This window comes from Primulina eburnea, chromosome 14, assembly GCF_022965805.1.
Source record: "Primulina eburnea isolate SZY01 chromosome 14, ASM2296580v1, whole genome shotgun sequence".
Lineage (NCBI taxonomy): Eukaryota > Viridiplantae > Streptophyta > Magnoliopsida > Lamiales > Gesneriaceae > Primulina > Primulina eburnea.
Genome location: NC_133114.1, coordinates 29,862,117 through 29,889,959, shown reverse-complemented (window position 1 = coordinate 29,889,959; position 27,843 = coordinate 29,862,117). Strand labels below are relative to the sequence as shown.

Below are 27,843 nucleotides of genomic sequence, written 5' to 3'. Positions count from 1 at the left end.
TAATTACAGTCCATTTGATATTATCTACACTCCATTATGTGTAGATATTTGTCAAATTTATACATAAATGTAATCCAAATATAAAAATGAAATGTAAATATCGAACTCCCATTAATATGTCCCGTAATACTAACTTTGTATATGTCGTATTTGTGTCGTTTCTCTCTCTCTCTCTCTCTCTTTTACTTTCAATTAGAAAATATATATCAGGAAAGTAGTCAAATTTATTTCAACTATAAAACAGCACCTGATAAAATTTCAAAACTAGCTATATGTCCAAAGTTCTTGCTCTTTGCTAACTCAGCTATTTGCAGGTGTGATTCGCTATCATATACGCTTCTCTTTTGAACTTTCAAAAATGATACGAGAGTATCACTTAATGATGACTAATTTATACACACCGTTTGGAGAATTCTTTGCCAAAAACGAGTTTCTTGTCGAGGAGGTGGCGATATGAACCCCTCCATTGTTTGTTCGACTGAAGGGCCTATTTCTTGGACGAGCTTCACAGATTCTGACAGACGATGAAGCAGGTTCACCAAGGCGATTACTTCGTTTCTTTGCAGTTGCAGCTGCTGAAGATAGAAATTTAGAAATGCATATAGCCATTGCGAAAAGTGTTTTGATGATGGGTAGGGGATTATTAGATTTTTGACATGAAACTTACAGGCTGGTTTTGCTGGTTCTTGCCATCGACGGAGAAGAGAATCTTCAATGCGGTTCCGAGGCCGAGCACCTGAAGTTTGCCCCAAAGACGACATTTCTCACATCCAACACAATCCATCAGAGCACTGCAATATCAAGAACATAGGCTAAACGTTGCCTTCAAGATCTATAAAAATTCAGCACAAAGAACAGAAAATCCTGAACTACATAGTGTACAAAGTACCAACTTTTAAAGAAGTTATCATAAACTTTGAATTCACTCGCCTAAAACTCAGTTACCCATCATCCATTGAATCACAGAGCATCAAATTTCGTGAAATCAATAGCTGATGATTCTATACAGTGACAATAAATTAAATTCAGACCTGATGTTTTTGAAGTTCTTCTGAATCTCAAGCTTCAGTTCAGGTCCACTTTGACCTTGCCACAACTTAGCTTCATCGAATGGAAGTGGACATGCAGCCTGCAGTTTTGGATTGTAAACTAGTTGACGCATTAAAGACTCCGCTTTCAGGTCCTCCTCAAGGTTACCAGTATCGTACTCTGCCTGCTCCAAGTAAGTTGCGGCCTAGATCATATACGAAGAGATGAACATTACATCCCGTATAACTAGGGAAAATCGTTATAAATTCAGAAAGAACAAACGCTTACTTTTGCCACAGCTCGGAGAACAAACATGAAAGTGAAGTATAAGTTTCTAACACGATCCGGAAACCGAAAAACACGATCATACATCAACTCCAGATTCCTGCCCCACTGACATTGCACACATAAAACATGTTTTTGGTTAACACGTTCCAAGTAAGATGGTTAAATGTCTATGATGAATTCAAACAATGCTTCAAAACAAGTTTTTAAGGAAACATTTATACAATGAGGGTGGAAAACTTTCCTAACTAATCTAACTACAACCCACACGAGTGAGATTTGAACTCAAGATCATATGGGTCTTGGGGACTTTCCCTTGCCACTAAACCAAGAGATCCTCGGAATTTTAAGAAAAATTTTGAGATTTGAACTCCAGACTATATGGGTATTGAGGCCTTTCCCTTGCCACTAAGCCAAGAGATCCTTGGAGTTTTAAAAAAAAATTGATGTCACAAAATTTCAACTGTATACTTCGAGAAAGTTGCTAAAACTAACAAAAAAATATAAGAATCTAATTAAAATTTTAGCAATACAAGGGGAAGCTGAAGCAAACCAGATTTTTAGTTTCATCAAGCAGGTAGTCTGAACCAATATGAATTGAGATTGAGGAGTGAAGCCCTGAAATTAACTTGTATAACACTCTTTTCTCCGGACAAATTTCTCCAGATGTATCTACAATATATAAAAAATAAAAGATAGTTTAGTCCACATACAATTTGAGAATGTTATAGAACTTCTATTTATTACTCAAGTACTGTTTCTAAAATCTCCATGCAGACCCAGCAATCATGTTTGTTAGCCACCGAATAAAAAAAAAAAGAAGGAATTTAAGACACACATGTCGGAACTTCTTGATCTGTGCATTACACACAGCATCAGCTAAAAGTAACTCCAGAAGAAATTTAGAAAAGAATAAACATCACATGAATTAATAGACATCATATAGCACTAAGAAACAAAAAAAGAACCTCCTCAATTTATGAGGCAACCGCTAAAACAGATTGTTTGTTTGCTAAAATTCAGATTTCCAAACCATATATAACTGAAGAGACAAGAAACAAACATTTTGGACAGTTTTCAGAATATATCGCATCCCATATCCTCCTGGCTGATGCCCCAGTATAGCCAGTATATCGTTCAGGATTCAATTGTAGATTAACATATGTCATCTCACCTGCAAAATAGAGAATATATTCTTTATTATCAACATGATTCTCCATGCACTTGGAAAAAAGTCTAAGAAACTAAAACAAAGTGATTGTAATCAGCAAGCGTCCAAAAGGTTCCACTACAACTGTAAGGCACAGACAGTTTCAGGTCGAGTTTACAGAGGAATGCAAATAATGATTAACAGAGAAAAAGGGAAAACCACAACATATGTTTTTATGGTTAGACCCTCAAAATTTGTAAAGCAAGGAACAGCAATACATAATTATAATCTGAATGCTAGAAAAAGGACAAAGGAATTGTACGGTTATCAGTCTCGTCATCATGAGTCCAAGGATTATCCACTTCAATCCATCCCCTAAAGGCCTTTGAATCTAGTGTCCGATCAACGACATCCTGTTGGTTCTCCTCTTGACATTTTAAATCACGCGACGGAAGACCGTACAGCATCGCCTTCTTAAAGGGTTCAGGAAATTCATCTTCAGGGCATTCACATACACTACAATCACGTAACTTGCACATGCCATCATCAGGCCAAAAGGGGCAGTCACACCACAACTTAACCTGTTATAATTAATGAGTAACATTAGATCTAAGGACTCATGCAGCAGTGTCAAATGGTTATTTTAAATTTAGTGGATAAGCAGTTCGGATCTTGTTTGCAGGTTTCCCCACCAACATTTAATAAGCTCAAATTATTTTCAGAACATGAATTTTAGTTGCATCAAATCAATCCTAAAAAAATTGTAAGTTTCTATTTTAAGTAAGAGCAACACATCAACATATGGCGGTGGACCCTTGATCTCTACCATAAAGGGCTTTTGACATGACACCATTCAGAATATCCTAAATTTGGTAACAAAAGTCGATACCCAACCTTAAAATATCGGAAAAATGGAGTTTTAACGAGTTCTTGAAGTAAAGGATGCAGAACTGCCACATTCATAGCGTCCACTGTCTCATAATCACAACAGCAGTCCTCAACAATGCCTGTATATTTTCTAGAATCCTGCACAAGAGGCAAGTAAAATATTGAGAAATTCACCTAAAACAGCAGTTGCTGTCTAACCGGAAGAGCAACGGAAATTGCTAGATTCACAGCCTACCGCTGACGCATAGAACCAATACAAATACAATCAAGCAGCCGTAAGAAGAAAGAAATGCTAAAGTGAGATAGAACAAAACAAGCAAATATATTGAAATCACCTGTCTCCAACAACCAAAGACAGGTTTGCATCCAAAGCTCACACGTGCAAGGATGAAACAATTCTTGGAAAAATAGCCTCACGACTAAGCATATTAATAATTTCTCAAAGAAATTTATCAAAGAAATAAATCTCACAACACCCCGCTCCCACCCCAAACCCCACCAAATTGGTTTAAAAATTTTAACAAGACACGTATATTAATTGTCAAGCACTTCTTCCCCCAAAATCAAAAGCTTTGCTCTGCTCACACATCCCAAGCATTGAATCCCTCAAGAAACGAGACAGAAGAGCTCAACTGCACAACTGGAAATTGAAAAGAAAAACGAAAAAGGGAAAAATTCGGGACCTGAGAGCACTGGCAAGATTTATGATTATGATCATGCTTCAATGTTAGCGACACCGCCACCATTAACACCACCACCGCTCCTATTACAGCCCATTTCCTCTTCCACCCTTTGACCTCTATTGATTTCTTTGTCTTCTTGTTATTATCCACAACGACCTTAGCTTCCGCCATGTCAGATCAACTCAGAAAACACAGTTCGTTCCGCTGCAAGTACACATAAGCCCCCAGCAAGCTACGAGAAAAAAACCCCAAGAAATTCAGAGTACCTCAAATAAGCAACCTGGTTCCAATTTTCGGGACCAATATTTATAAAATTTGGAGCTTTATACATGATGCATAACAGTAATTATATACATATATATATACAGACACACACACAAGCGATCAAGGCATTTGAATTACAAGAAAGGTTTCGGCTTTGGGTCAAAGCAGAGGGCGGGTGCCAACGGGTTTCCCCCCATGACGGTGAAGTATTAGGGAGCCGCACTCGGCGCAGAGGCGCGTGGGTGTACGACGGGAAACGTGTCAATTACGTAAAGCGCGTTGTCAGCACGAACGAAGCAGGGGAAACTTGAGAACAAACGCGTTCCAAAATGACGATAATCGGACCAATGGGAAATGAGTATTTCACCACGTACACCGGTGGGATTTCGCAACTTTAATTGGAAATAATTTCATGCTAGAGGCTCCCATTGCATATTATATTATACGGTCATACCAGATATTCACCCTCTCAAATTTATGATCGGGAAAATATTTTAATATTCATAATTCCACTGGTTCATATTTGGATGCTTTTCTTTTCCTCGGATAATTGTTTATTAATTTATGACAAATATTTTTTGTTAGTGGCAAGGGCGAGGATCTCGAATCTCAAGGGTAAATCTTTTATGAGACGATCTCACGAATATTTATATGTGAGATGGTCAATCTTATCGATATTAACGATAAAAAAGAATATTTTTTTATGGATGACTCAAATAAAATATTTATCTCACAAAATACGATCTGTGAGATCGTCTCAAATAAATTTTTGATATAAAAACTGCCATTAATTTGAATTCCATATATTGTATATGTATGTAACTGGGCTACCGAGTAAGGTTGAATTGGGCTTGTTTTTTTAGTCTAAACCAGGTCCCAATAAAAATGGGCTAAATTTTTTAGTCTGGAAATGAAGCTCCAGTTGGGATTGTATAGAATATAGATGATCTAAATTCACAGAAACAATACAGATTTGGTTGATCAAATATTAGAAGAAATAAAGTGACGAAATATATATGTGTGCGCGCGCGCGAATGAAATTTAGTATTAGGCATTATATACAGAATGGCTTGTCTATGTTGATATTTGATGTGCACAATCCCGAAGGTCAGCCAGACAGATTTGAACCACTCCCAACTGTATTTTCGACAGTATCCCTTTCCTTAACTTTGTGTAGATATCAAACATTAAACAAATGAGCAACTGAATATAAAATCCTCGTATTCTGGACACGCATTTGTCCCTGTTCATGTGTAGAATGTTCCGTTGTCAAATATATATAACCACACATTTTCACGACTCATCTATTTTAATAATTAGTCATAATTTGTTACCTAATTTTAATTTGAATTTGTGAAATAAACTATCTGAGAGTAAAATTAATACGAATATAACTTAGAGTAAAAAAAAAGTGTGGTTGATTATGTTCAATCAAGAAAAAGTAATGGAACCGTGGAGGTTTATGCATGTGACGATGTGGAGAAATGGAGAGACAAAGTAGGAAGAATAATTAATGTTGTATAATATAATTTAATGGAGGAATTTGTCTGATTTAAAACATTTTTGATTAAAATGAAGATGTAGAAATATTCGATCCTGTCAACATATGTATCAAATAATGGAGCAACCTATTTATTTACTTTACATTTATTAGCGTTGTTTGAAGTCAAGTACATAACATGCATGACACCAAAGTTTCAAATGACGACCGACTTTTCGTGAGGACATTTATCATCGGTGACGGAATAAATCTATTTTAAAATAGATAAAAAAAATTTGTGAGACGATCTCACGGATCGTATTTTATGAGACATATCTTTTGTATGAATCATTTATAAAAAAATATTACTTTTTATTGTGAATATAGGTAGGATTGACTCGTCTCACAGATAAAAATTCGTGAGACCGTCTCACAAAAAACATACTCTTTAAAACATTTGTGTTTTAAATTATTCATTCAACTCATCATAGCTTACTTACCATATTTATGCATCTTTAGAAACAAGTTTTCTCATTTCAATGAAGTTTGAAATATGACAAATAAACTGAAAATTGTTACGCATTAACTCCATTGGTATGACATCGTTTGACGAATAAAATTCTTAATATCGTCGACATTTTATGAAATAATTTGAATTAGCGACAGAGTATGGCCAGTGTCGACCACGTGGCTGACAGCATCGTCTAAGTTTCCACGTGGGTCCCGTATTCCACTTAAATTGACACAATTTTATGTTAATTCTAGAATTACCTTCGACAAATTTTTTTTATGCCAACACAAAAAACCAAATGGACAATATGTACAACATGTGTGTGTACATGTACGTTTCAAACTTTTTAAAATGGAAACGAGATAATAAAAATATAATTAATAATTAATTTGAATCGGATGAATAAAAAATGAAAACTGACACGTGCTAGGACGTGTACAGGTACAACAACTAGCATCGACAATGTTGATCAATGTACTAAAATCATGATTAGATTAATTATTATTCGAACCGACAAACGCTGGTTAGTTTATTTATATATTTTATATAAAATACTGAAATGCCATTTTATTGTGGATTCAGAGTGTGGATTAATTCACCTAGCGCTGGAGCCTTGCATTCGATTCAGTCCATAGGTCTCAGCTACATATATAAATTCAAGAAATATCGCCGGGTGCATATGAACTTTCCAAGTAATAAATGTTATAAGTTTTACTTAAAAAAAAAAAAATTCTACAGAAAAATTTTTGTTGACTCGACTAATTGATAAAGATTAATGAGATAGTTGAGACGTATTCTAAATTCTAGTAAGCAGCTGAGACCACTTGTTCAGCTCTAATTTATACATCGATTACTACTTTATGAATAATATATTTCAAATAAAATTATAAGTTTGCTACAATAATTTCTTGTAATATTTCAAACAAGTGTATCTCTTACCATTCAATTCTCCAAACATCATTCAATTCTCCGAATCTTTATCCATTAACTGTTTGTTTGATCACTAATAATTTGATATTACTGTGGTCTGCCTCACTAAACCTAACCTATTCTCTTCGTCCAATCCATTCCTGTATAATTGTCAACCAAACACGTTACTAAAATTAATTACATTGTCCCCCACCAACCCCACCCCCTTAGTACTCTCCACCCTACCATCTATGCTCTATATATATGTTATACAAAACACTCGATCCACCTAAAAATAATGGAGCTTGAAGAATCTGAAGTTTACTACTCCAATTTAGCATACTCAGACCTAGACCTGAGCTTCACCTCCGTCTCCACCACCACTACAACCACCGACCGTACTGTTAGTGCCCGCAGCAGCTTAGCTTTGAGCTGCAATGAGTCCCGCTTATCTACTACTTCCAGTACTACTACTCCCTCCACCGCCATAAAAAATGCTAATCACCGCCCGCACCGCCGCCACGACAATCCCAACTGGGCTGCCATCAAGACTGCGACCACATTGTCATTTGATGGTTCGCTCCACCTCCGCCACCTCAAGCTGCTACGCCTCGTTGGCGCTGGAAACCTTGGCCGCGTCTTCCTCTGTCGCCTGCGCGACAATGATCACGCTAACTTTGCTCTTAAAGTCGTCGATCGTAATTCTTTGACTTCTAAGAAACTTTCCCACGTGCAAACTGAGGCGCGAATTCTCTCCTCTCTCGACCACCCTTTTCTCCCTACGTTATACGCCCACTTGGAAGTTTCGCATTACACTTGCCTTCTCATGGATTTCTGCCCCAACGGAGACCTGCATGCATTGCTTCGCAAGCAACCCACGAAACGGTTATCGGTTCAGGCTGTCAGGTTCTTCGCAGCTGAAGTTCTCTTGGCTCTAGAGTATTTACATTCACAGGGCATTGTGTACCGCGATCTTAAACCGGAGAACATATTAATCCGTGAGGACGGTCACATTATGTTATCAGATTTTGATTTGTGTTTCCAATCTGACGTTTCTCCGAAACTGGAAAATAGGACACAGATTAAGGCCAGGTCCGCAAGATATTCATGTCTCATAGATCGGCAACGGGTGGAACGGGTTACAGAATTCGTGGCGGAGCCAATGGCAGCGTTTTCGAGATCGTGTGTCGGTACTCATGAGTACTTGGCGCCGGAAATGGTCACTAGATACGGTCACGGAAACGGAGTAGACTGGTGGGCGTTTGGGGTGTTGATTTATGAGTTACTATACGGCACAACGCCGTTCAAGGGTAGGAGCAAGGAGTCAACACTGCGCAATATAGCATCGACTAGAGGGCTGAGATTTCAGGTGTCGGAAGGTGATATTGAGGAGTCCGGGATGGCGGAGGCCAGAGATTTGATCGAGAAATTGTTGGTGAAGGACCCCAGAAGGAGGCTAGGGTGCGCAAAGGGTGCGACGGATATCAAACGTCACCCATTTTTCGACGGAATTAAATGGCCACTGATCCGTAACTGCCATCCGCCGGTGGTGCGTGGCCTCGCCGTTAAACGGAGTAAAAGTAAGGAGCACGCCACCGCAGTTTCGTCCCTCAGAAGGCGGCGCTGCTTTTGGAAGAGGCTTGCTTGTTTGATAAGGAGTAAAGCGTCTAAATATAGCTTAAATTCTAATTACAACTATTATTATTCACATGTCCATCATAAACTTAGGAAATGTAATTAAATTTTTTTTTCTTAACGTAAATAAGGTTATGGATTTTGTAAATATGACATTTATATCCTGAAAAACTCTATATAAGGCGTTGCTAAATAAATTTTAATACTTTGTGATTTTTTTGTCCTATGTTATTTCAGATTAAATTATACTCACATTTGAATTAATATTTTAGTAAATTGACGATAAATACAAATTAATTTCTATAAAAGTATATTGTGCAATCAGATGATCTTGAATTCGAGACTAACATAATGATATCAGAGTTAGTCACCAATAAAAACATAGCTAATAAAAGAATCTTGAGTTCAAGTATTGAGAACGAATAAAATAGATGTAAGAAGTTACAATGGGTTCCAATCAACTCTGACTTTTTTTAAAATTAAGCAAAGTAATCTATTGAAATTTTCAGTATTCCTCATATTACTAAAATATCGATGACCAAGTAAAATTTTATGCCATTTTTACCGCAATGTTAAATTTCTTATTTTCTAAGTAAAGATTTGACAATTTATCATCGAATATAATTTAAAAATTATATTTTGTTAAACTCAGAGATCAGAACATAATTATTTAATGTTGAACACATGGTATCGTGTGAAGTAACATGGACGTTCGTTTTAAGGAAATTATGGAAAGATTTGACTTTTAATTAACCAATACTAAAATAGGATTAAAGACTACATGCTAATTGCTAATTATTCACCCAATTTTTCTATTCTACGGTTTCGAAAATGGCATACATATATATATAAAGATTCCACAAGTTGAAAATATTCATAACTATGTCTATATTTTTTTCTTTAAAAAATTTGGGGCTACAATGATTATTTCTGCCGAGAATCCAACTACATTATATGTTTGTGTCTATTGTATATATAAGACAAAAATTTATGTGAAACGGTTTCATAGATCGTATTTTACGAGACAGATCTCTATTGGATCTTCAATGAAAAAATATTACTTTTTACGCTAAGAGTATTATTTTTTATTGTGAATATCGGTAGGATTGATCTGTCTCACAGATAAAGATTCGTGAGATAAATTTCACAAAAGACCTACTCTATATATAAATTATTATCACTAAGACAATTCATATTTGCTGTCTTGAATTTCTTAAAAAAATTAGTTTATTTAAAAAAGGGGACAATGAAAGATTATCTATACAATAGTCTACTCAGTTTAATCACATGAGATTGTTAATCTTGATTACATACACTTCTTTCCTCTCAAATATATAACTATACTTTGTACCAAATATGTAATCTAGTTATTACATTTAATATTATTTCTTTTTTTAATAATAAATCTCTATTAATTAAGCCTTGAAATAATATGCAACTATTGCTTGTAAAATTTATTTATTTTAATAATATTCTTAATATGAAAACAAGAAATATCATATATTAAAGTACGAAGAGAGTATAAAGAAAATAGTTTATATGGATACACTCCTATGAATTATCTTACTTGTTACGACGATCTATACTCGGCAGTCAAGTATGAAGTCAGTCATGGAAAGAAGATAAAAGTTACATCTGATATCATCACTTTCTTAACTGGGGACACTTTTTCAATCGCAGTAATAGCCACAAATGCTATTAGTCTCGCTAACATTTTACTATCAGGGAGGCTAGCTCCCAGCTGCATGGGTCCATCAAGAAAAGTAGGAAGAAAAGCAGCCAATACGACCTGAAAATTGGACGTTGATTGTTATATGTATGTAAGTAAGCAATTTAGAGATGCCACAAGAGGGTACGAACTAATACCTCAACAACTAGCTTCCCTATCTAAAGGAGTTTCTGATGTTGGAGAAGGTGGAGAATTGCTCACTTCCTCTCTGGCATCAATCAACATAGCAATGACCTCTCGCATTGTTGGCCTGTTGAGAGGCGACGTGCTGGTACAAAACAAAGCGATCTTCAGAACCAGAGACATCTCCTCGACTGTTTTTTTGGCACTAAGATCAATTCGTTGGTCATATATGTGAGGTTCTATCTCTAGTTTTTGAAGAGATCTCCTCACCATTGTTACCAGGTCGCCTCCTTGATCCAGCGGTTGAACTGGAGATTTACCAGTGAGTAATTCCAATAGAACCACCCCAAAACTGTATATATCGCACTTCTCTGTCACTTTCATGGTGTAAGCGTATTCTGAAATGAGGAGAAATAGTAACTCAAGTTAATGAATATTAGTTTTGTATAATGCTAACCATGCATGTACAGAAAACTTTATCGAATAAGTTCTCACCGGGAGCAATGTAGCCATATGAACCCGCTACAGCAGATAAAGACTTCGACAAGGGGAAATCGACCATCTTAGCTAAGCCAAAATCTCCAACATGTGCCTCCAAATGTTCATCCAGTAAGATGTTGTTCGATTTTATGTCACGATGTATAATTTGAGGCTTACAATCATGGTGGAGATAGCATAATCCCTCAGCAGCCCCAAGAGCTATTTTGTATCGTGCATTCCAGTCGAGCATACATGCCATTTCATTCCCATGTAGTATCTCTCCGAGGCTTCCATTTGCCATGTACTCGTACAAGATAAGATTGCTATCTTGATGGTAGCAAAAGCCATATAATTTCACTATGTTTTTGTGCCTTATCTTCCCAAGAGTTGATATTTCAGCACGAAAACTGTTGTCTGAACTTGCTCCTTCACCGTAGGCCTTCAACTTTTTAACTGCAATCACTTGATCATTTCCCATCACTGCTCTGTATACAGTTCCACAGGCTCCTTTTCCTATAATTGCCGTATCTGAAAAGTTCCCTGTTGCCTCGACAAGATCATGATAATTGAAACCTTCTTTGGGAAAGTAGTAGCTACCTAACTCATCACTCTTCAGTTGGTCTTCAAGTGAAGCAAAAGCAGATTTATGTCGTTTCATCTGCCAACATACTCCAACAATGAAAATCAACGAGATCAGTCCGATGCAGAGTGAGATAATGGTGATTATTTTTTCTTTATAAGAACCCTTCTTGAACCAGCTTGATCTTGAAGGAACTGATGAACTTTGAAATGAATGGCAATGATTCAAACCTAATATGCATAGCCCCTTGTTTCCCATAAAATTACTCTGGTCCATCCTCTCGAATACTAGAGTTGTTGGCACCATTCCAACTAGATTGTTATTCGAAAGGTTGCATATCCAGAGGCTGCGCATCCCCCCTACCACGTTAGGAATTTCACCACTAAGCTGGTTATCATTCAAGAAAAGTGATTCAAGCATCTGCAGGTCACCCAGACTACTTGGAATTGAGCCAGTGAGATTGTTATGGCTGATATTGAGAGCAATTTGAAGAGAAGTAAGTCGTCCTAGCTCAATAGGAATAACCCCTGAAAACAAGTTTCCTCCCATTTGCAATTCGGTTAACCTGACAAGGCTCCCTAAAGTTGCAGGAATTGCACCTGTGAATCCATTATCAGATAACTTCAGCAACTCCAGTTTCACCAACATTCCAAGTTTATCTGGAACAGATCCAATAAAGAAATTGTTACTTAGATCAAGCCTTTCGAGCTTCACACAGTTACCCAACTCTTGGGGTATACTGCCAAATAGCTGGTTCCAAGAAACATTAAAGGCGGCAAGCTTGACAAGATTTCCAACTTCAGGAGGAATGTGCCCGATAAAGTGGTTATGTGACAGAAGCAGTCTCTCTAGATTCCTGGAATTCCCTATTTCTGAAGGTATTAGTCCCGAGAATCGATTATGATACAGCTCAAGGGCAGAAAGGTTCTGAAGTTTCGTGTATTCAACAGAAAGGCTCCCTGTAAGCAAGTTGTCTCCCAACATTAGCTGCTCAAGAGACTTGCAAGTTTTTAGGCCATGGGGAACGTTTCCAGACAACTTGTTCGATCCCAGGCTAAGAAAAGACAATTTCTGAAACCTACAAATTTGTGCAGGTATGTTGCCTACAAGATTATTCTTGGAAAGATCAAGAACAGAGAGGTTGCTAAAAGCTCCAATAAACGGGGGAATTATGCCACCAAGCTGATTGTGAAACAGTTGAAAGTCTTTCAAGAATGGGAGATTTTGCAATGCTGAAGGTATTGAACCAGTTAAATTATTCATGGACAGGTCTAATTTTGTCAGCTGCTTCAACTGCCCTAACTCGGTCGGAATATTTCCTTGGAGGAAGTTCTCAAAAAGATAGAGTAAACGGAGATTAGACATCTGACCCAAAAATTTTGGGATGAATCCCGTCAAACGGTTCTCGGAAAGATCGATCTCAACGGCATTTGAACAATTGGATAACTCTGGGGGAATGGTTCCATTCAACTGATTAGTGTAAAGGTACAGTCTCTTCAACTGAGCCAATTTCCCAATCTCTTTCGGGATAATTCCAGTAAACTTATTCCCATGCAGAGCTAGTAACTCCAAGCTAGTGAAATTACCTATCTCAGGAGGAATTTCACCAGAAAGAAGATTGTTCCAAAGAATCAAGGAGGTAAGATTCTCAAGCTTTTGCAGCTCAATAGGGAAACCACCATCTAGCCTGTTTTCAGCCAAGCCTAACACAGCCAAACTCTCACATTCACTTATTTCAGTGGGAACGGGACCTGATAAAAAATTTCTACCAGCCCTAATAATCCAAAGATTTTTCAGTTTGCCAATGGATGAAGGGATAACCCCCGTTAAATTGTTATTATAGATCACAAGCTCCTCAAGCGACAACATGTTTCCAATTTCATGTGGGATTTCTCCAAACATATAATTCTCACATAGATAGAGCATTCTAAGAGAGGTAATATTGCATAGTTGGAGAGGGAATGGGTTATACAACCGATTTGTGCAAAGATCTAAAACCTTAATATTATGAAAGGAATTGAAATCATCAGGGACTGGGCCGGATATGAAGTTTTTCGACATGTTCAGTTCGATCAAGAATGGGAGTTGACAAATGCTTGAAGATAAACTCCCAGATAAATTCAGGCCACTAAGATGTACGGAGATTACCTTAGAATCTAAGCTACACCCAATACCTGTCCAATTGCAAGGACTAGAATCCAAAGCATTCCAATTTTGAAGATTAAGATAAGGATCACTAAGGTATTTTTTGAACTCCAAAAGAATAGTTCCCTCGTCATTCAATGACTGAACCAAAACAATTGTACAACAGAATAGTAATGTCCAATGCCAAATCTTTTGGTCTCCCATTATTGACAGAAAAATACAAGGGAATTTAACAAGAAAATAATATCAGCAAAAAACATACAAGCCCATTAAGCAAGCTTAATTTTTCAGTCCCGTGAGGCCGTGTAACAGTCATACATTAGAAAGAGGGACCTTTCAATATGGAAAGAAGAAAAAAAGATAAGGTAGAAGAAAAAAAAGGATGTCTAGATAACTTACAGGTACACAGGCAATAGCAACCAATTTTGGAAGTGATAATCAAATAGTTGCTCAAAAATTCTTCGCCAGATTACATCATATCTTACTTAAGGTTGATCGCTGAAGAATTGATAAAGTAGGGATGATTCCAACAAATCTAAAGATAAAATTTCATGCAGGAGATCAAGAAACTAATACAGAGAAAAAGGATTTATTTCTAGCCTACTCGATTCTAGAAATGTTGAGACTAAATAAATAAAAATAAAGGGAAACAAAGGTCCTAACACAGATAGGGATGTGTCATGTTTGTGCGTGGGCTATATCGTTTGACAGAGGGGAAGAAAAAATGTGAAAAAAGGAGGTGACTGATTGACAAGGCAAGAAGCTGGAAATGAACCGTGAAGGTCACAATCCAAAACAAGGGCACACAATGAAAGAGTCAACCATAACTTTACAGTAGTGATCTCAGTGAAATTGAGTTATGTGCTGCATGTGATCAATTCTTAGTGCTGTACTCTGAAACTCCACAACCATTTTCTTCTTTTTTCCTCCTTTTTCTTGTTCTCAAGATCATCATTTCTCTCTATTATTGGATGCAATATGTGATGGGGAAAAATATCTGTTGCTTTATATTATGTATGTGTCAATTGTAGGCAGGGATGGAGATGGGACTTGGGAATACTAGGATTACAATCTTTGCCGTTGTTTCTGTACCTAATAGTAGGAGATAAAATTTGACTGAATAAATTGTGCACTTTCATTCTCTTTTTCTAGATGGGCTCTCTCTTATTTTGTTGTTTTCTTTGCTTTTTGAAGCTGCTGATAATAAATGGCACAAAATGTGATGATTTACAGGTAGACTAAGAGTAGGTGGCTCTCCTTAGTGGATGAATGAATTGGAGTTATCTTTCATTTCATCTATTCTATTTCTTCCCCACTTTTATGACTTTAGTTTGGTATTGGGCTTGGCAACCTTAGATAATGCTGTAGCACCAGAAATATTGTCAGCCTCCATGTGCCAACTTTTCTACCGATCTAAATACTTTGGGACACAAAATTCATTGCTAATCATATAATATCACCTAGTAATTGATGTTATTTCATTTCAATAACTTCAAACGTCCGACTGATGAGAATTTGTCATACACTTATACTAAAAGCTAACAATTTCTAATAAAGATAAGGAAATGAGACAACGCTAATAACATGATAAAGTGCTAAAGTATGATGCAACTGTAGACCTAATAAACGCAACTTTGCATTTTTATTGGATGCCTTATAAAATGTCTCTGCAGTTGAGTTCTTATAAAAATATCTTTCCTCCCGACGAAAACCCATATCAAATTTCTTCATATTAAGCAAAAAATTCACTGAATTCACAATAAGATATGAAAACAAATCGTGCAAAATCTAATATTCACAACTCCTACAATACAAATCCTCTAAATTTTGCAATTTTTTGAGGACTCAAGAGTGTGAATTACCGTGTAAGAGAAACGAAACGAATATGAATACAGAAAGGAGGACTTGGCCAACAAAAACACTACAATAAACCCGAATGTGAACATCTGGTAAAGTTGCATCCATGCCATTTTCTAGGAGAATCCGATCCCTGCTGAAAACAGAGACTAAAAGGTATCTTCTCTTCAAAGTTCACTCTCTAAGCTTATTCCGCGCATTATGTCCGCTCGCTCCTAAGGTCGCGGTGTGCTCGTCTTCCCAAACTGTGGACGATGGTCAGGCCCGCCTGTCAGCTCGATATCGACTGTGGTACATGTTTCAATTGCCATATAACACCAAAATATATATTCAAATTATTGTTTAATCTTCTTTTTTTTAAAAAAAATCATTGTTTAATCTCATTTATAGTGTTGTGGTGCACTGGTGCCCTCGTCACTCGAATAATTTTGGGAAAACTTGTTTTTAAATCTCACCAATACAGTTATATTTGTATTTAGTTCCAATAATATGAAGAAAAAAAATTATGTTATGTATTCACAAAAAATATATATATTTTTGTATGGATTCACTTATGGTTTTTCAGATGAAATTTGGTATAAAATATTACAAGTCTGGAACTATTTTATGATATTTGAGAATTAATTATTTTATGTATACAAAAGATTAAAGATTGAGTATAAATTGGAACAACTATGTTAATATCAACGCTTGATACACTTGTTTATGTGCTGGAATATCATATATTAGCATCATATATTCAATATCTTGTATTAATTTTCATCAAAAAAAAGACTTGGCATCAATATTTATATTGTTATACATGTTCAAATACTCAAAAATCATATATTTATGTCAGATATGAAATTTTTTGTACTCAAATATCATATATTAATATCAAATTTTTAATATTTTGTACAAAATCTTATACGAGAAAACAATTGGGGACCAGTGAAAAAATAATTTTTCTGTGAATCAGATACTGTAAGAATATTTTGTCTAACATAGACTAAACACAAATACAACAATATTTTTGGAGATTTATTGATAATTTAATCAATAAATAATTTTATGTTATTTTTAAATTAATAATTTTTTATATATATTTTTAAAAGTGACATGATATATAAGATTTATAATTAAAATATAGATAAAAAAAATAATTAAAATATATAAGATTTATAATTAAAATATAGATAAAAAAATAATTAAAATATATAAGATTTATAATTAAAATATTTTTAATTAAATATAGATAAAAAAATTAACTAATTTTTTTAAAAAAATTGGGGGTAAGATTTATTAGTTATATATTATATATGTTATAAATTTACTAAAATAATTCTTTTATATTTTTTAATTAAATAAAAATTGAGTATTTTTATAATTTTAAGCATATTTTATGTATTTAAAAAATGTTAAATCAAGATATTAAAAGTAGTTAGTGTGATCTATGTTAAATATACTGATAAAGTATTATTTAACTCGTGACATGAGATTACGAAAGGACTATGATATACATATAATAAATCATTATATAAAACAAACAATATTAGCTATTTTGACCAAAGGCTAGATTTTTGGGCCTACTAAAAAATATGGATGGATTAGCGACGGTTTTACTACATCCGTCGCTAAAATTTTTGAATTTTCCACACTACAAAAAAAAAAAAAAACGGATGGCTTAGCGACGGTTTTACAACATCCGTCGCTAAAATTACAACGGCTTAGTTCGAACCGTCGCTATATAGCGACGGTTACGTACAAACCATCGCCGATCTGATCGGCGACGGTGTTTGGAAGAGCCGTGCTTAGATATCTGTCCGTCGCAACTAGCATTCAGCCCAGTCTCGAATTATTTCCTGGCTACGTCCTCGACTGCTCGCATAAGAGAATGTTATAACTATGATTCGCTTAAGCACGACCATATTCGTAGAACGAAGCTAATTAAGGAGCACTCCATGGTCTATTGTTTTTTGCACTCCTGTGCTGTGTGGCATGGTTTTAATTGAAAGAACCATCCTCGTGTTTTCTTCATAAAAATTTGTTAAAACCCCATAAAAACCATTAAGCTTCAAATCCCCTATTAATCATAAAACACTTTCGATGTCGTCTCTACACAAACCCACCAGACATTGGCCTTTCGCAGCAGAAATCATGTTGACAAAACAATATGCTTGCCAAACCTATTTAACGACGGTAAATTAAACACTCCTTCGTTACATGCATCATCATCCCCCAAAGGCCAAAACTGAATCTCCAACATTCTTTCTCGTGAGTTCATTTGCACGTAGTAAAATCTGAATTGGAGCTTTTCCACGAATCCAATGCCATGTTACACTTGTAAATGATTCTCGAAGAAGATCTTTTGTTCAATTTGGAAATTGTTTTGCAACCGGAACACTAACTAGAAAGCAGAAAGGTTCGATAAAACACAAGCTGTTTTCGCATTGCGTAGCTTGATTAGTGAAAGATGCAAACGTAAACTATACTGCGACCATTTTTTTATATTTAATCTCTATCTTTTGTGCATGTACTGACTGAAGCCCAATAAATTAATAAACAAAGGAAGCTAATTTGGTACTTAGTGGCAGGGCCTGAGCCACCCAAAGACTGAGGTGGGCTCCAGCCCAAGTAAAAAAATTAAAAAAAATAGGATTATTATATATTTTAATTATGAATTAGGTTAAATTTTCGTAAAGTTTATTGGTAAGTCAAATATTTACTGTTCCTTCGAGCTTCCGCCTAGGTTTCGTTGATATTTTGATTGTGACTTTCAATTTCTTCCAATCAAGTTGCTCAGGTACTTGTACTTTTATTCAAGTGAGATTTTGTTCATTTTTTCGTGGATGCTTTGAAGTTGGTGGTGGCTAGTCAACTTGATGGAATTATCTCTCTGCAAATAAAATTGAATCACATTTGTATTTGTGTTCCCTTGAGCCGTCCAATCGTCTCGTAAGCTATTTGATGTCGATGTCTGAATTTATACGAAATTTAAATATAACAAATCTCTATTTCGTGCTTTTGGCATGGATGACAATTGCGACTACATGCATAGATTCGTAATTTTTTGTAACCTTGGAGGATGTTCCTTTGCGCCAGAAATGGCATATTGTTGCGAATGATACAAGGCGACCTGCCACTCAAAGTTGGTAGTTTTCAACTGCGTCGCCTACTCTGGTTCCTGCTAGGCTGCAACGCAAAGGCCAGTTTCGCGTGTATTTGCTTGGAGATTGAATGCGCTCATCCTAGGAGTTCACGATTTCGTAACTTTCCAGATTTCCTAGTTTACATGTTCCAAAATCGTTGATGTTTCCTGTTCATGTGATTTTTCTTTGTTTCTGATCTTGGACACTAGTTAATTCTTCCAGTGCCCTGTAGTCCAAGATGGCATGTCATAAGAAGAAGTCAGAGTTGATATTTTAAAAAAATTCAGAGGTCGTGACACGTAAAGAGATGCTCAAACTCATCATGCATCATAATTATTGACATATTACCAAAAACTGGTACTTGGTATGAATTTAATTTTTATACATATATACGTGTATATGGATCATGAATGAGTTGAAAAAAATGAGTACAAAGAGGGAAGATTACGAAGAGAGACTGTGAAGCACAAACGAAGCGTGTGGCAGAAATTTGCCCTGACAGGATTTGGTTTCGAATTCGTACCTCCAAATACTCATCCTCAATTTTGTGCCACTCCTTCTATGAACCTCACCCAATTTGTCTTCATCGTCATATTATCTAAAATTCTCGTGAATTATATATAATTATTTATCGGTGTTTTCCTTGGTTCTCTTTCAAGCTTATCTAGTACTCCTGTGCTAGAGTTCCCTTATTTGGTTACCTTGCAGTCACTCATCTCATTACTGTTGTGTCTCGAGGTTTGTTTCTGCTTATCTTTCCCCTCTATTTCTCTCTTCTTTCATTTACAGAATGTTTCTATTTCGACTTGTGGGTTTTTGCTGAAATGGTTCTTTCTTGGAAAGTGATTAGTGTTCTATTTTGTTTAAGTTCTGGTTTTGGAGATTTATAAGTTCAAGAATTTATTCTTGTCGGATTAAGTTATTTATCTCATGTGAACATCGGGGGTTCTTGTCTGGATTGAGCTTGGTGTAATTACCATTGCCAGTTTCTTGTTTGACTCGAGCAATTCCACTTTAAAAATCGGTGCCTGCGTCGTTGTTTTTGGCAATCATGACTGATAAGAGATGCTTGCCACTTTAACCAGTTAATTGAGATGTGAGATATCACAGTTTTCAGATGCTTGAGTAGTAAATTTATGCCTTATTAGACACAATGAGGCTTATGAATTTTCAAGAACAAATTCTGGTTGCTTGTACATTTTTTTGCCGCAATGAGGCTTATGAATTTTCAAGAACAAATCCTGTTTGCATGTACATTTTTTGCGGCTTTTGACGGTCACGAGGAAGCCAGGGAGAAGATTTTAATCACTATAATAAAAACGGACACAATATCGATGATCTGATATGTATTTGGTTTCCATTTTTTGATCAATATCTTGAAGGGGACCTGTGACATTCATCATACACCGAGATGGAAGAGATAACAAATGTAACCGAATATCAGGCTATTGCCAAGCAAAAGTTGCCGAAAATGGTGTACGACTACTATGCATCAGGTGCCGAGGACCAGTGGACTCTGGCTGAGAACAGAAATGCCTTCTCAAGAATTCTGTATGTTGCTTCATATCACCTATGAAAGGGCCATATACGACCAACTTTCGAGTTTTTTTGTTCTTTCTTTTTTATTTGCTTTTAGTGAGATGGTAATTTCCTGTATGAGACACCATTAACCTAAATACAGGTTCCGGCCCCGAATTCTCATTGATGTATCCAAGATTGACATGGCTACCACTGTTTTGGGCTTCAAGATTTCAATGCCCATCATGATTGCCCCAACTGCTATGCAAAAAATGGCTCACCCTGAAGGTAAGCATTATGTACTGGAATTATGATCAATCCTGATTGTAGTAATTTCTTGCATATAATAGACAATTCATTATGGAAAGTACTTGGAGGTATGTGATTCAAAGATTTTTCATTTTGCCTTTAACTTGTTCATGAACGAGGTGTTTCTAGAGACACGAGATATATTGGCCAAGTTGATGTTCAGGTGATTTTAATTTTTCGGAATCCTGATGATCACAAGCTTGTTTCAATCTTGACCAATTTGATGCTCGGGTGATTTTACTTTTCTGAATCCTGATTATCACCATCTTGTTGGCATTTACACGGATTAGGTGCTAGCTCAACCGCATTTCCCATGTATGTACCTTCATTTAGCTGTGAATGGTGCTGATAGCATGGTTATTCATTATGCAGGAGAGTACGCAACCGCTAGAGCTGCATCATCAGCTGGAACAATCATGGTTTGATTTCTCTCTCGCATCAAGTTCTATCGAAATTTTCTACGACTGTTTTCTGCACAGCAGGACATGACGATATTGTGTTCAAACATGATTTTTAAATCCTATAAACTTGAGAAACATTCTTTAGAACCTCAGGCATGACGCACTTTTAACGAAAATGTGATACTAATTGGGTTAAATAGCATGAAAACACTACCGTAATGCTGCTCTTTGTTTAAAAACAAAGTCACATTCTGTCAGAAAACTTGGGAAACAATCCCTGATAATACCATGTGAGAGTAATTTGAACAGTTGGCAAAGATATATGTTTCCCCATGCACACCAATTTTTTGTTTTTTATATATAAGAAAATATGTGATTAACTTGTGCATCATGATTTTTATTTCAGACGTTGTCTTCATGGGCCACTTCCAGTGTTGAAGAAGTTGCTTCAACCGGACCCGGCATAAGATTCTTTCAGCTCTATGTAAGTTTTAACTTGCAATTCAAGATTTCCCCAATCCGCTTTCATATGAGTTATACATAGTTACATACTACTTTTGCTTTCAGGTCTATAAGGACAGGAATGTTGTGGCTCAACTGGTGCGAAGAGCAGAAAGGGCAGGTTTTAAGGCCATAGCACTTACGGTGGATACTCCAAGATTGGGACGCAGAGAATCTGATATTAAGAACAGGTTGGAGCTTTAACTTGAACATGATAATAAACAGAAGCATAAAGGCTATGAGCTTTGGTGTCTCACAAGAATCTTTATTTTTCTATGTTATACAGATTTACTTTGCCACCTTTTCTGACATTGAAGAATTTCGAAGGTCTGGATCTTGGGAAGATGGACAAAGTAAGTGGCACAATGGCATTGTTTTGCTAGCCCACATGCTTTATTGATGAGTTTTAAGTGTTGACGTCAGCTCTCATTCTGTGGTGTAGTCTGATGACTCTGGTTTAGCTTCATATGTTGCTGGCCAAATTGATCGATCTTTGAGCTGGAAGGTAAGCTAGATTACTATCGATCCTTGTCCTAAAATCCTGGTGGGATGCATAGCTCGAGTTATAGTCAAAAGACTCGAAACATGGCATTTGAATAAGTAGTTTTCCTGTTTGTAACAGTTCTAGTTTTTAGCACATTTACAGAGCTCGGATTTGCATCGTTCAACTTTGAACAAACACAGATAATAGGCTTGCTTCCCCTTTGAATATTGACAGGATGTGAAGTGGCTACAAACCATTACCTCGTTGCCTATCCTGGTTAAGGGTGTACTCACTGCTGAGGACAGTAAGAAACTTTGAAATCTTGATCATTCTCTTCATCAAATACTCACTCATAACAAAATTTTCTTACTCTCAATTTACAGCAAGGATCGCAATTCAGAGTGGAGCAGCTGGTATTATCGTATCCAATCATGGTGCTCGCCAACTTGATTACGTCCCTTCCACTATCATGGCTCTGGAAGAGGTATGCTGTTTTACGAGGCCTCATGACCCATCTATGTTTTCCTAATCATCTGTTGCATTTTCAGGTCGTGAAAGCCGCACAAGGACGGTTGCCAGTTTTCTTGGATGGAGGCGTTAGGCGTGGAACAGACGTCTTCAAGGCCTTGGCATTGGGAGCCTCTGGCATCTTTGTAAGTAGCACAATCAACAAAAACCAAGAATATGAACTTTCTTGGCTTAATCTCAAAAGTGTCTTTGTATGATTCTAAGATATTTTTCTGGGCTCGTCTCAGATTGGTCGACCTGTAGTTTTTGCGCTGGCAGCTGATGGAGAAGCCGGTGTTAGAAAAGCGCTCCAAATGCTGCGTGATGAGTTTGAACTGACTATGGCTTTGTCTGGTTGTCGTTCACTCAGTGAGATAACCCGTAATCACATCGCCACGGAGTGGGATGCCCCTCGTGCTCTTCTAGCTCCCAGGTTGTAGAACTGTGGCTCCATATTTGGGCAACTGCTTCTCCCCAGTGGCAGTTTAATATTTCATCATACTATATGTTTTCAAGGGCCCCACTTGGATTGCTCATTTTGCATAAATACTGAAAGTAATGTACTTAATGAACTATGGATTGATTTATTTCTACTAAAAGGTTTTCACAGTTGCTCTACTTCTTTCTCTTATTATTCACCATTGGTTTCTCCTAGTTTGAAGTTTTTTTTAGTAGGTCTCTTGTGAGACGGTCTCACGAGTTTTTATATGTGAGATGATTCAATCCTATCAATATTTACAATAAAAAATAATACTCTTAGCATAAAAAGTAATATTTTTTCATGGATAACCCAAATAAGATCCATGTCTCACAAAATATGACCTGTGAGAATGTGTCACACAAACTTTTGTCTTTTTTTTTTTTACCTCACCGTGATTGATTCTCCTAACATTATCATGTCAACTTGCTCGGTTATCGGTGTATTATTTTCATACATTAAGACTTAAATTATATTTTTTAATCTATCATTATTTCATTGTATAATTGGATCGAAAAGATAAACTTCAGTGATTATAGTCGTTTTAAAAGATGAATTTTGGTAATTTTCTTTTGTGATGTACGTTATTGTTTCATAGAATAAAAAAGTGAGAAAGTAGAATTCATAATAAACTAGTACAATTGAATTTAACAAAAAAATTTGAATCGTAACAATTATAGCAATATTATTAGTTGAATCATTCAAATTGAAATATCTATTTATATTATTAAAATCGAAGCTGATTTAAAATAATTAGCTTTGATGTTTTTTATAAACCAAATATGCATATCTTCTCAAATTAATAAATTTTCATTTTATTTAATAAAAATCTATTTTAATAAATTTATATAACAATCTACAACTATCAAATCCTAATAAAATATTTCTTAATATTTAACTATATTTTGAGTTATTAAATAAATTATCTCATTCGTAACAATATATATATATATATATATATATATATATATATATATATATATATATATATATATATATATATATATATATATATATATAAATGGTTTGGTTGCAAAAATGCAAGAGTGATTTAGTTTGTTAATTACTTGGCGTGCGACGGTTAACCCAATTAAACGCGCTCAGCGAAATAAATCGGGAACAAGAAACGGGTGTGTCCTCTTTGGTTTCATCGCCATTGCCACCCAGTCGCATCGCATCTGTATCTCTATCTCCGTCCCAACTTTCTCTTTATTATAGAAGAACTTTTTCTTCGACCGCACCAGCTGATCCATTTTATTTTTCCTTTCTTTCACGCTTTCGTACAAACATATACCCCGCATCTCTTACAAGAATAATGGCCGTCATGTTACAATCAGGTGGGATGGCATCAGTCTCGGCTACCTTCCCAGACCTCTCCAATAAACTGTCTGTAAATTATGTTCCAGGTGTTGTATTCTTGACTTTGTTTTTTAATATGTTGAATCATGGCTGCTGAATAAATCCAAGAATTTGTTGAAATGGTTACAAAGATTAGATTTTGACGGCAACTGTTGCGGGAAATTATGTGTTACTCAGCTTTTTTGACTCATTCCGCGGCTTCGTGATTTCTTTTGATCTTTACTAAAAGTTTCTTTTGGGTCCCGCGTGATTTTACTATAACTGTATTTCATGATTATATTACCTGCTACCTTGTTTTTCAGTATCTACGTTATATTGAAGGAGCCCAATTTTTTTAATTTGTTTTATTAGCTATCAGATCTGATGCAAGCTCAGTCTCGGGTTGGATTCTGGGAACCCGCAAGGCAGGAAAAATCACTGCTAAAGCAGTTGCGGTCAGTGTGCTGTCACACCATCTTATAATGAAATTTCTGTGGCTGTTGCTTACCGAAATTTGTCATTAACTTTGTTTATTGTTTTTGGGTCTCAGGCACCGGCGGAAAATGCTGCGTCAGCAGCTTCAAAAACTGGGTAAATCTATGGATATTAAACTTTGATTCTCAGTTCTTTTTTGGGTTTATCCTTGTTTGCTCGCTGTAGGAAGTATATCCTTGTTTATTTGCTGATGAGGCTTTAATGGTTTGGTAACCAATGTATTTTTGTGTTGGTTTAGCTATATCAGTTGTTTATTTCTGGAAGAGATTTACCATCTTTCATTTTTTTTTCTTCTGACTCGTATAGTATGATTGGTTTTGGACATTTGGCTTTGCATTGCTATAAAATTATGGAGAACTGTCTGATTTTATTATGTCCATCCCCTTTATTTTTCCTGAACGGTTGAGTGACTTTTATGATACCTGGGGAGTTGATAAAAGTTAAACGTGGATGTCATTCTAGGAAGACAGTTTTAAAATCTTAAAAAATTGTTTTTTGAATTATCCCCGGAGCATGCAAAACACTGAGAAAAAGAACACATGCAAAACACATCAATATAAAGTCCTTAATCCTTATGTTCATAATTAAAGTGTCTAAAGAAAAATAGAAAGTCATTCAAAAAAGTTATGTATAATTGAAAATTTCCAAATTTATTAACAGTAAGTAAAACAATGGGAAAATTGAAATTAATCAAGCCTGTATGGGTATGCGCTTCTGTTATTCTTTCATGAAAAAAGAAACTCAGAGCTTTCTTCGAGGACGCACGATGATACATCAGAGCCAAACGTGGATTGATACCTCATTTACGGGTTTACACATGAAGCTAGCTGAACTTGTAGTTGACCTTAATTCTCCTTGGAAAGGAGAGGAACTGTTTTGGTCTGGCTTGAAGGTAGCAGTGATGTGGTTGGGATGTTTAACTATCATATGTGTCTCATATATTCTGTTGGAATTCTTGATATACGATTGCTCTATGATATTCGTGGATGTTATATACAAAAGCATCGTGGGAAGAAAATTTCTATGAACATAAAATATTTTCTGTTGGAATTCTTGATATATGATAGCCCTATGATATTAGTTGATGTTATATACCAAATCATTGTGCGAAGAAAATTTCAAATAACATAAAACTGAGTGTATGTCATGTAAAAAATTCGGCAGGTCATCTATGTTTCAATATTAATATTTCATTGATCCAATATCTTTACGTGTTCAGGCATGAACTTCTGCTGTTTGAAGCTCTTAGAGAAGGACTAATGGAAGAAATGGAAAGAGATCCTCGAGTTTGTGTCATGGGTGAAGACGTGGGCCATTATGGAGGTTCTTATAAGGTCACCAAGGACCTTGCTGAGAAATTTGGAGATCTGAGGGTTCTTGATACACCAATCGCTGAGAATTCTTTCACAGGCATGGCTGTTGGAGCAGCCATGACAGGCCTGAGACCAGTTGTTGAAGGCATGAACATGGGATTTCTTCTATTGGCCTTCAACCAAATATCCGACAACTGTGGCATGCTTCACTATACTTCAGGTGGGCAGTTCACAATTCCAACTGTGATTCGTGGACCAGGAGGTGTTGGGCGCCAACTTGGGGCAGAGCACTCACAGAGGCTTGAGTCCTATTTCCAGTCAATTCCTGGAATACAGATGGTTGCCTGTTCAACCCCATACAACGCCAAAGGTCTTATGAAAGCTGCCATTCGTAGTGAGAACCCTGTGGTCCTGTTCGAACACGTGCTTCTTTACAACCTGAAGGAGAGAATTCCGGACGAAGAATACGTGCTTTCACTGGAAGAGGCTGAACTGGTGAGACCCGGTGAGCATGTTACGATCTTAACATACTCTCGGATGAGATACCATGTGATGCAAGCAGCGAAGACTCTTGTCAACAAAGGGTATGATCCTGAAGTGATTGACATAAGGTCGTTGAAACCCTTTGATCTCTACACCATTGGGAACTCTGTGAAGAAAACCCACCGAGTGCTTATAGTTGAGGAATGCATGAGGACAGGTGGTATCGGGGCCAGCCTTACTGCAGCTATAAATGAGAATTTCCATGATTATTTGGATGCCCCAATCGTTTGCCTTTCCTCACAGGATGTACCCACTCCTTATGCTGGCACTTTGGAGGAATGGACCGTGGTTCAACCGCCGCAGATTGTAACTGCAGTTGAGCAGCTTTGTCAGTAGCTTTTTGCTGCAGTAGTGGTGAGTTCCTGTCAAGATTTAGTTTCAATCTTCACCATGTTGGTTATTGTTGTTTTCTCAGCGATATTCGCTTACTATCAGCGTCGTCATGCACTTTTTCTTTCAAATCTTTGGTGCCTGAGTTAACCAATTTTGCTGTCGTTGCATTTGTTTTGGTTCTTCGGTATCTCGAATATGGATAGCATCATAGTATTGACGGGAGGAGGTATATGTATTGTGGTTCGAATTCAATGTTTTTATTATTTTTCTTTTGCTCTTGATTTCTTCTCTCTATGATAGTAAAATGTGCAGTGTTCAGCTACTTCTTGGGCCCTAATGGACCCGATATCATTTTATTAGTCAACATACTTGGCACAAAAATATTTCAGGTTCTAAAATAATTCTCCTCTCTTAGGGATGACAATGAGATGGGACGGGACGTATTTGCCATCTCCATCTCCGTTCTCGAATTCTATCTTTACCTCCATATTCACCTCAATCCTCATCCTTGTCCTCATCCACGTTTGAAAAATATTAATGGGGTAAAATGAGGACGGGTTCGGGAATTTTCCGAACTAAAACTTGTTATTATTTTATTATTTTCGGGACGGGTTCGAGAATGAAGACAGTAATCTCATATATATCTCTAACCCGAACCCGAGAAAATCAGAGATCCTCGTTCTTTTTTCAGATTTTCTCAGTAGGTTTCAAACTCATGGAGAAAGTTGTCATCTCTATATTCACTCA

At 36.3% G+C, this 27,843-nt stretch overlaps 5 protein-coding genes across 9 annotated transcripts; 3 read left to right on the top strand and 2 right to left on the bottom strand.

Annotated features, from left to right (window-relative positions):
* Positions 1 to 204: 204 nt before the first annotated feature.
* Positions 205 to 4,596, bottom strand: LOC140812520 (endoplasmic reticulum oxidoreductin-1-like). 3 transcript variants are annotated; one of them, XM_073170809.1, is made up of 10 exons: positions 4,438 to 4,596; positions 4,036 to 4,267; positions 3,359 to 3,490; positions 2,787 to 3,045; positions 2,378 to 2,488; positions 1,868 to 1,986; positions 1,318 to 1,422; positions 1,032 to 1,234; positions 668 to 791; positions 205 to 575 (listed from the first exon to the last, which is right to left on the bottom strand). In XM_073170809.1, the coding sequence occupies exons 2-10, from the start codon at positions 4,204 to 4,206 to the stop codon at positions 387 to 389; spliced, it is 1,413 nt and encodes a 470-aa protein (XP_073026910.1). In that variant the 5' UTR covers positions 4,207 to 4,267; positions 4,438 to 4,596; the 3' UTR covers positions 205 to 386. The 3 variants fall into 3 exon arrangements, with proteins under 3 accessions (XP_073026910.1, XP_073026908.1, XP_073026911.1); XM_073170807.1 differs by lacking the exon at positions 4,438 to 4,596 and having other exon boundaries at positions 4,036 to 4,430; XM_073170810.1 differs by lacking the exon at positions 4,438 to 4,596 and having other exon boundaries at positions 205 to 572; positions 4,036 to 4,429.
* Positions 4,597 to 7,479: 2,883 nt separating this feature from the next.
* On the top strand, positions 7,480 to 8,985 carry LOC140812553 (serine/threonine-protein kinase WAG2-like). Its single transcript, XM_073170848.1, has one exon. It carries the CDS (start codon positions 7,498 to 7,500, stop codon positions 8,938 to 8,940), a length of 1,443 nt encoding a protein of 480 aa, XP_073026949.1. The 5' UTR covers positions 7,480 to 7,497; the 3' UTR covers positions 8,941 to 8,985.
* A 1,330-nt stretch (positions 8,986 to 10,315) lies between these two features.
* LOC140811069 (uncharacterized) lies at positions 10,316 to 15,736 on the bottom strand. 2 transcript variants are annotated; one of them, XR_012113437.1, is made up of 4 exons: positions 11,182 to 15,736; positions 10,957 to 11,084; positions 10,701 to 10,831; positions 10,316 to 10,623 (listed from the first exon to the last, which is right to left on the bottom strand). XR_012113437.1 is itself a non-coding variant. In XM_073168943.1 (3 exons), exons 1-2 carry the CDS (start codon positions 14,093 to 14,095, stop codon positions 10,702 to 10,704), a joined length of 3,297 nt encoding a protein of 1,098 aa, XP_073025044.1. In that variant the 5' UTR covers positions 14,096 to 15,734; the 3' UTR covers positions 10,316 to 10,623; position 10,701. The 2 variants fall into 2 exon arrangements, 1 of the variants encoding a protein (XP_073025044.1); XM_073168943.1 differs by having other exon boundaries at positions 10,701 to 11,084; positions 11,182 to 15,734.
* Positions 15,737 to 19,472: 3,736 nt separating this feature from the next.
* On the top strand, positions 19,473 to 23,214 carry LOC140811637 (glycolate oxidase). 2 transcript variants are annotated; one of them, XM_073169653.1, is made up of 12 exons: positions 19,473 to 19,614; positions 20,259 to 20,427; positions 20,558 to 20,682; positions 21,076 to 21,122; positions 21,511 to 21,588; positions 21,672 to 21,796; positions 21,892 to 21,958; positions 22,048 to 22,110; positions 22,324 to 22,393; positions 22,473 to 22,573; positions 22,638 to 22,742; positions 22,845 to 23,214. In XM_073169653.1, exons 2-12 carry the CDS (start codon positions 20,288 to 20,290, stop codon positions 23,034 to 23,036), a joined length of 1,113 nt encoding a protein of 370 aa, XP_073025754.1. In that variant the 5' UTR covers positions 19,473 to 19,614; positions 20,259 to 20,287; the 3' UTR covers positions 23,037 to 23,214. The 2 variants fall into 2 exon arrangements, with proteins under 2 accessions (XP_073025754.1, XP_073025753.1); XM_073169652.1 differs by lacking the exon at positions 19,473 to 19,614 and having other exon boundaries at positions 20,250 to 20,427.
* A 925-nt stretch (positions 23,215 to 24,139) lies between these two features.
* Positions 24,140 to 27,401, top strand: LOC140812491 (pyruvate dehydrogenase E1 component subunit beta-like). The gene is made up of 4 exons (XM_073170767.1): positions 24,140 to 24,480; positions 24,785 to 24,867; positions 24,963 to 25,003; positions 26,127 to 27,401. The coding sequence occupies exons 1-4, from the start codon at positions 24,390 to 24,392 to the stop codon at positions 27,097 to 27,099; spliced, it is 1,188 nt and encodes a 395-aa protein (XP_073026868.1). The 5' UTR covers positions 24,140 to 24,389; the 3' UTR covers positions 27,100 to 27,401.
* The last annotated feature ends 442 nt before the right edge of the window (positions 27,402 to 27,843 follow it).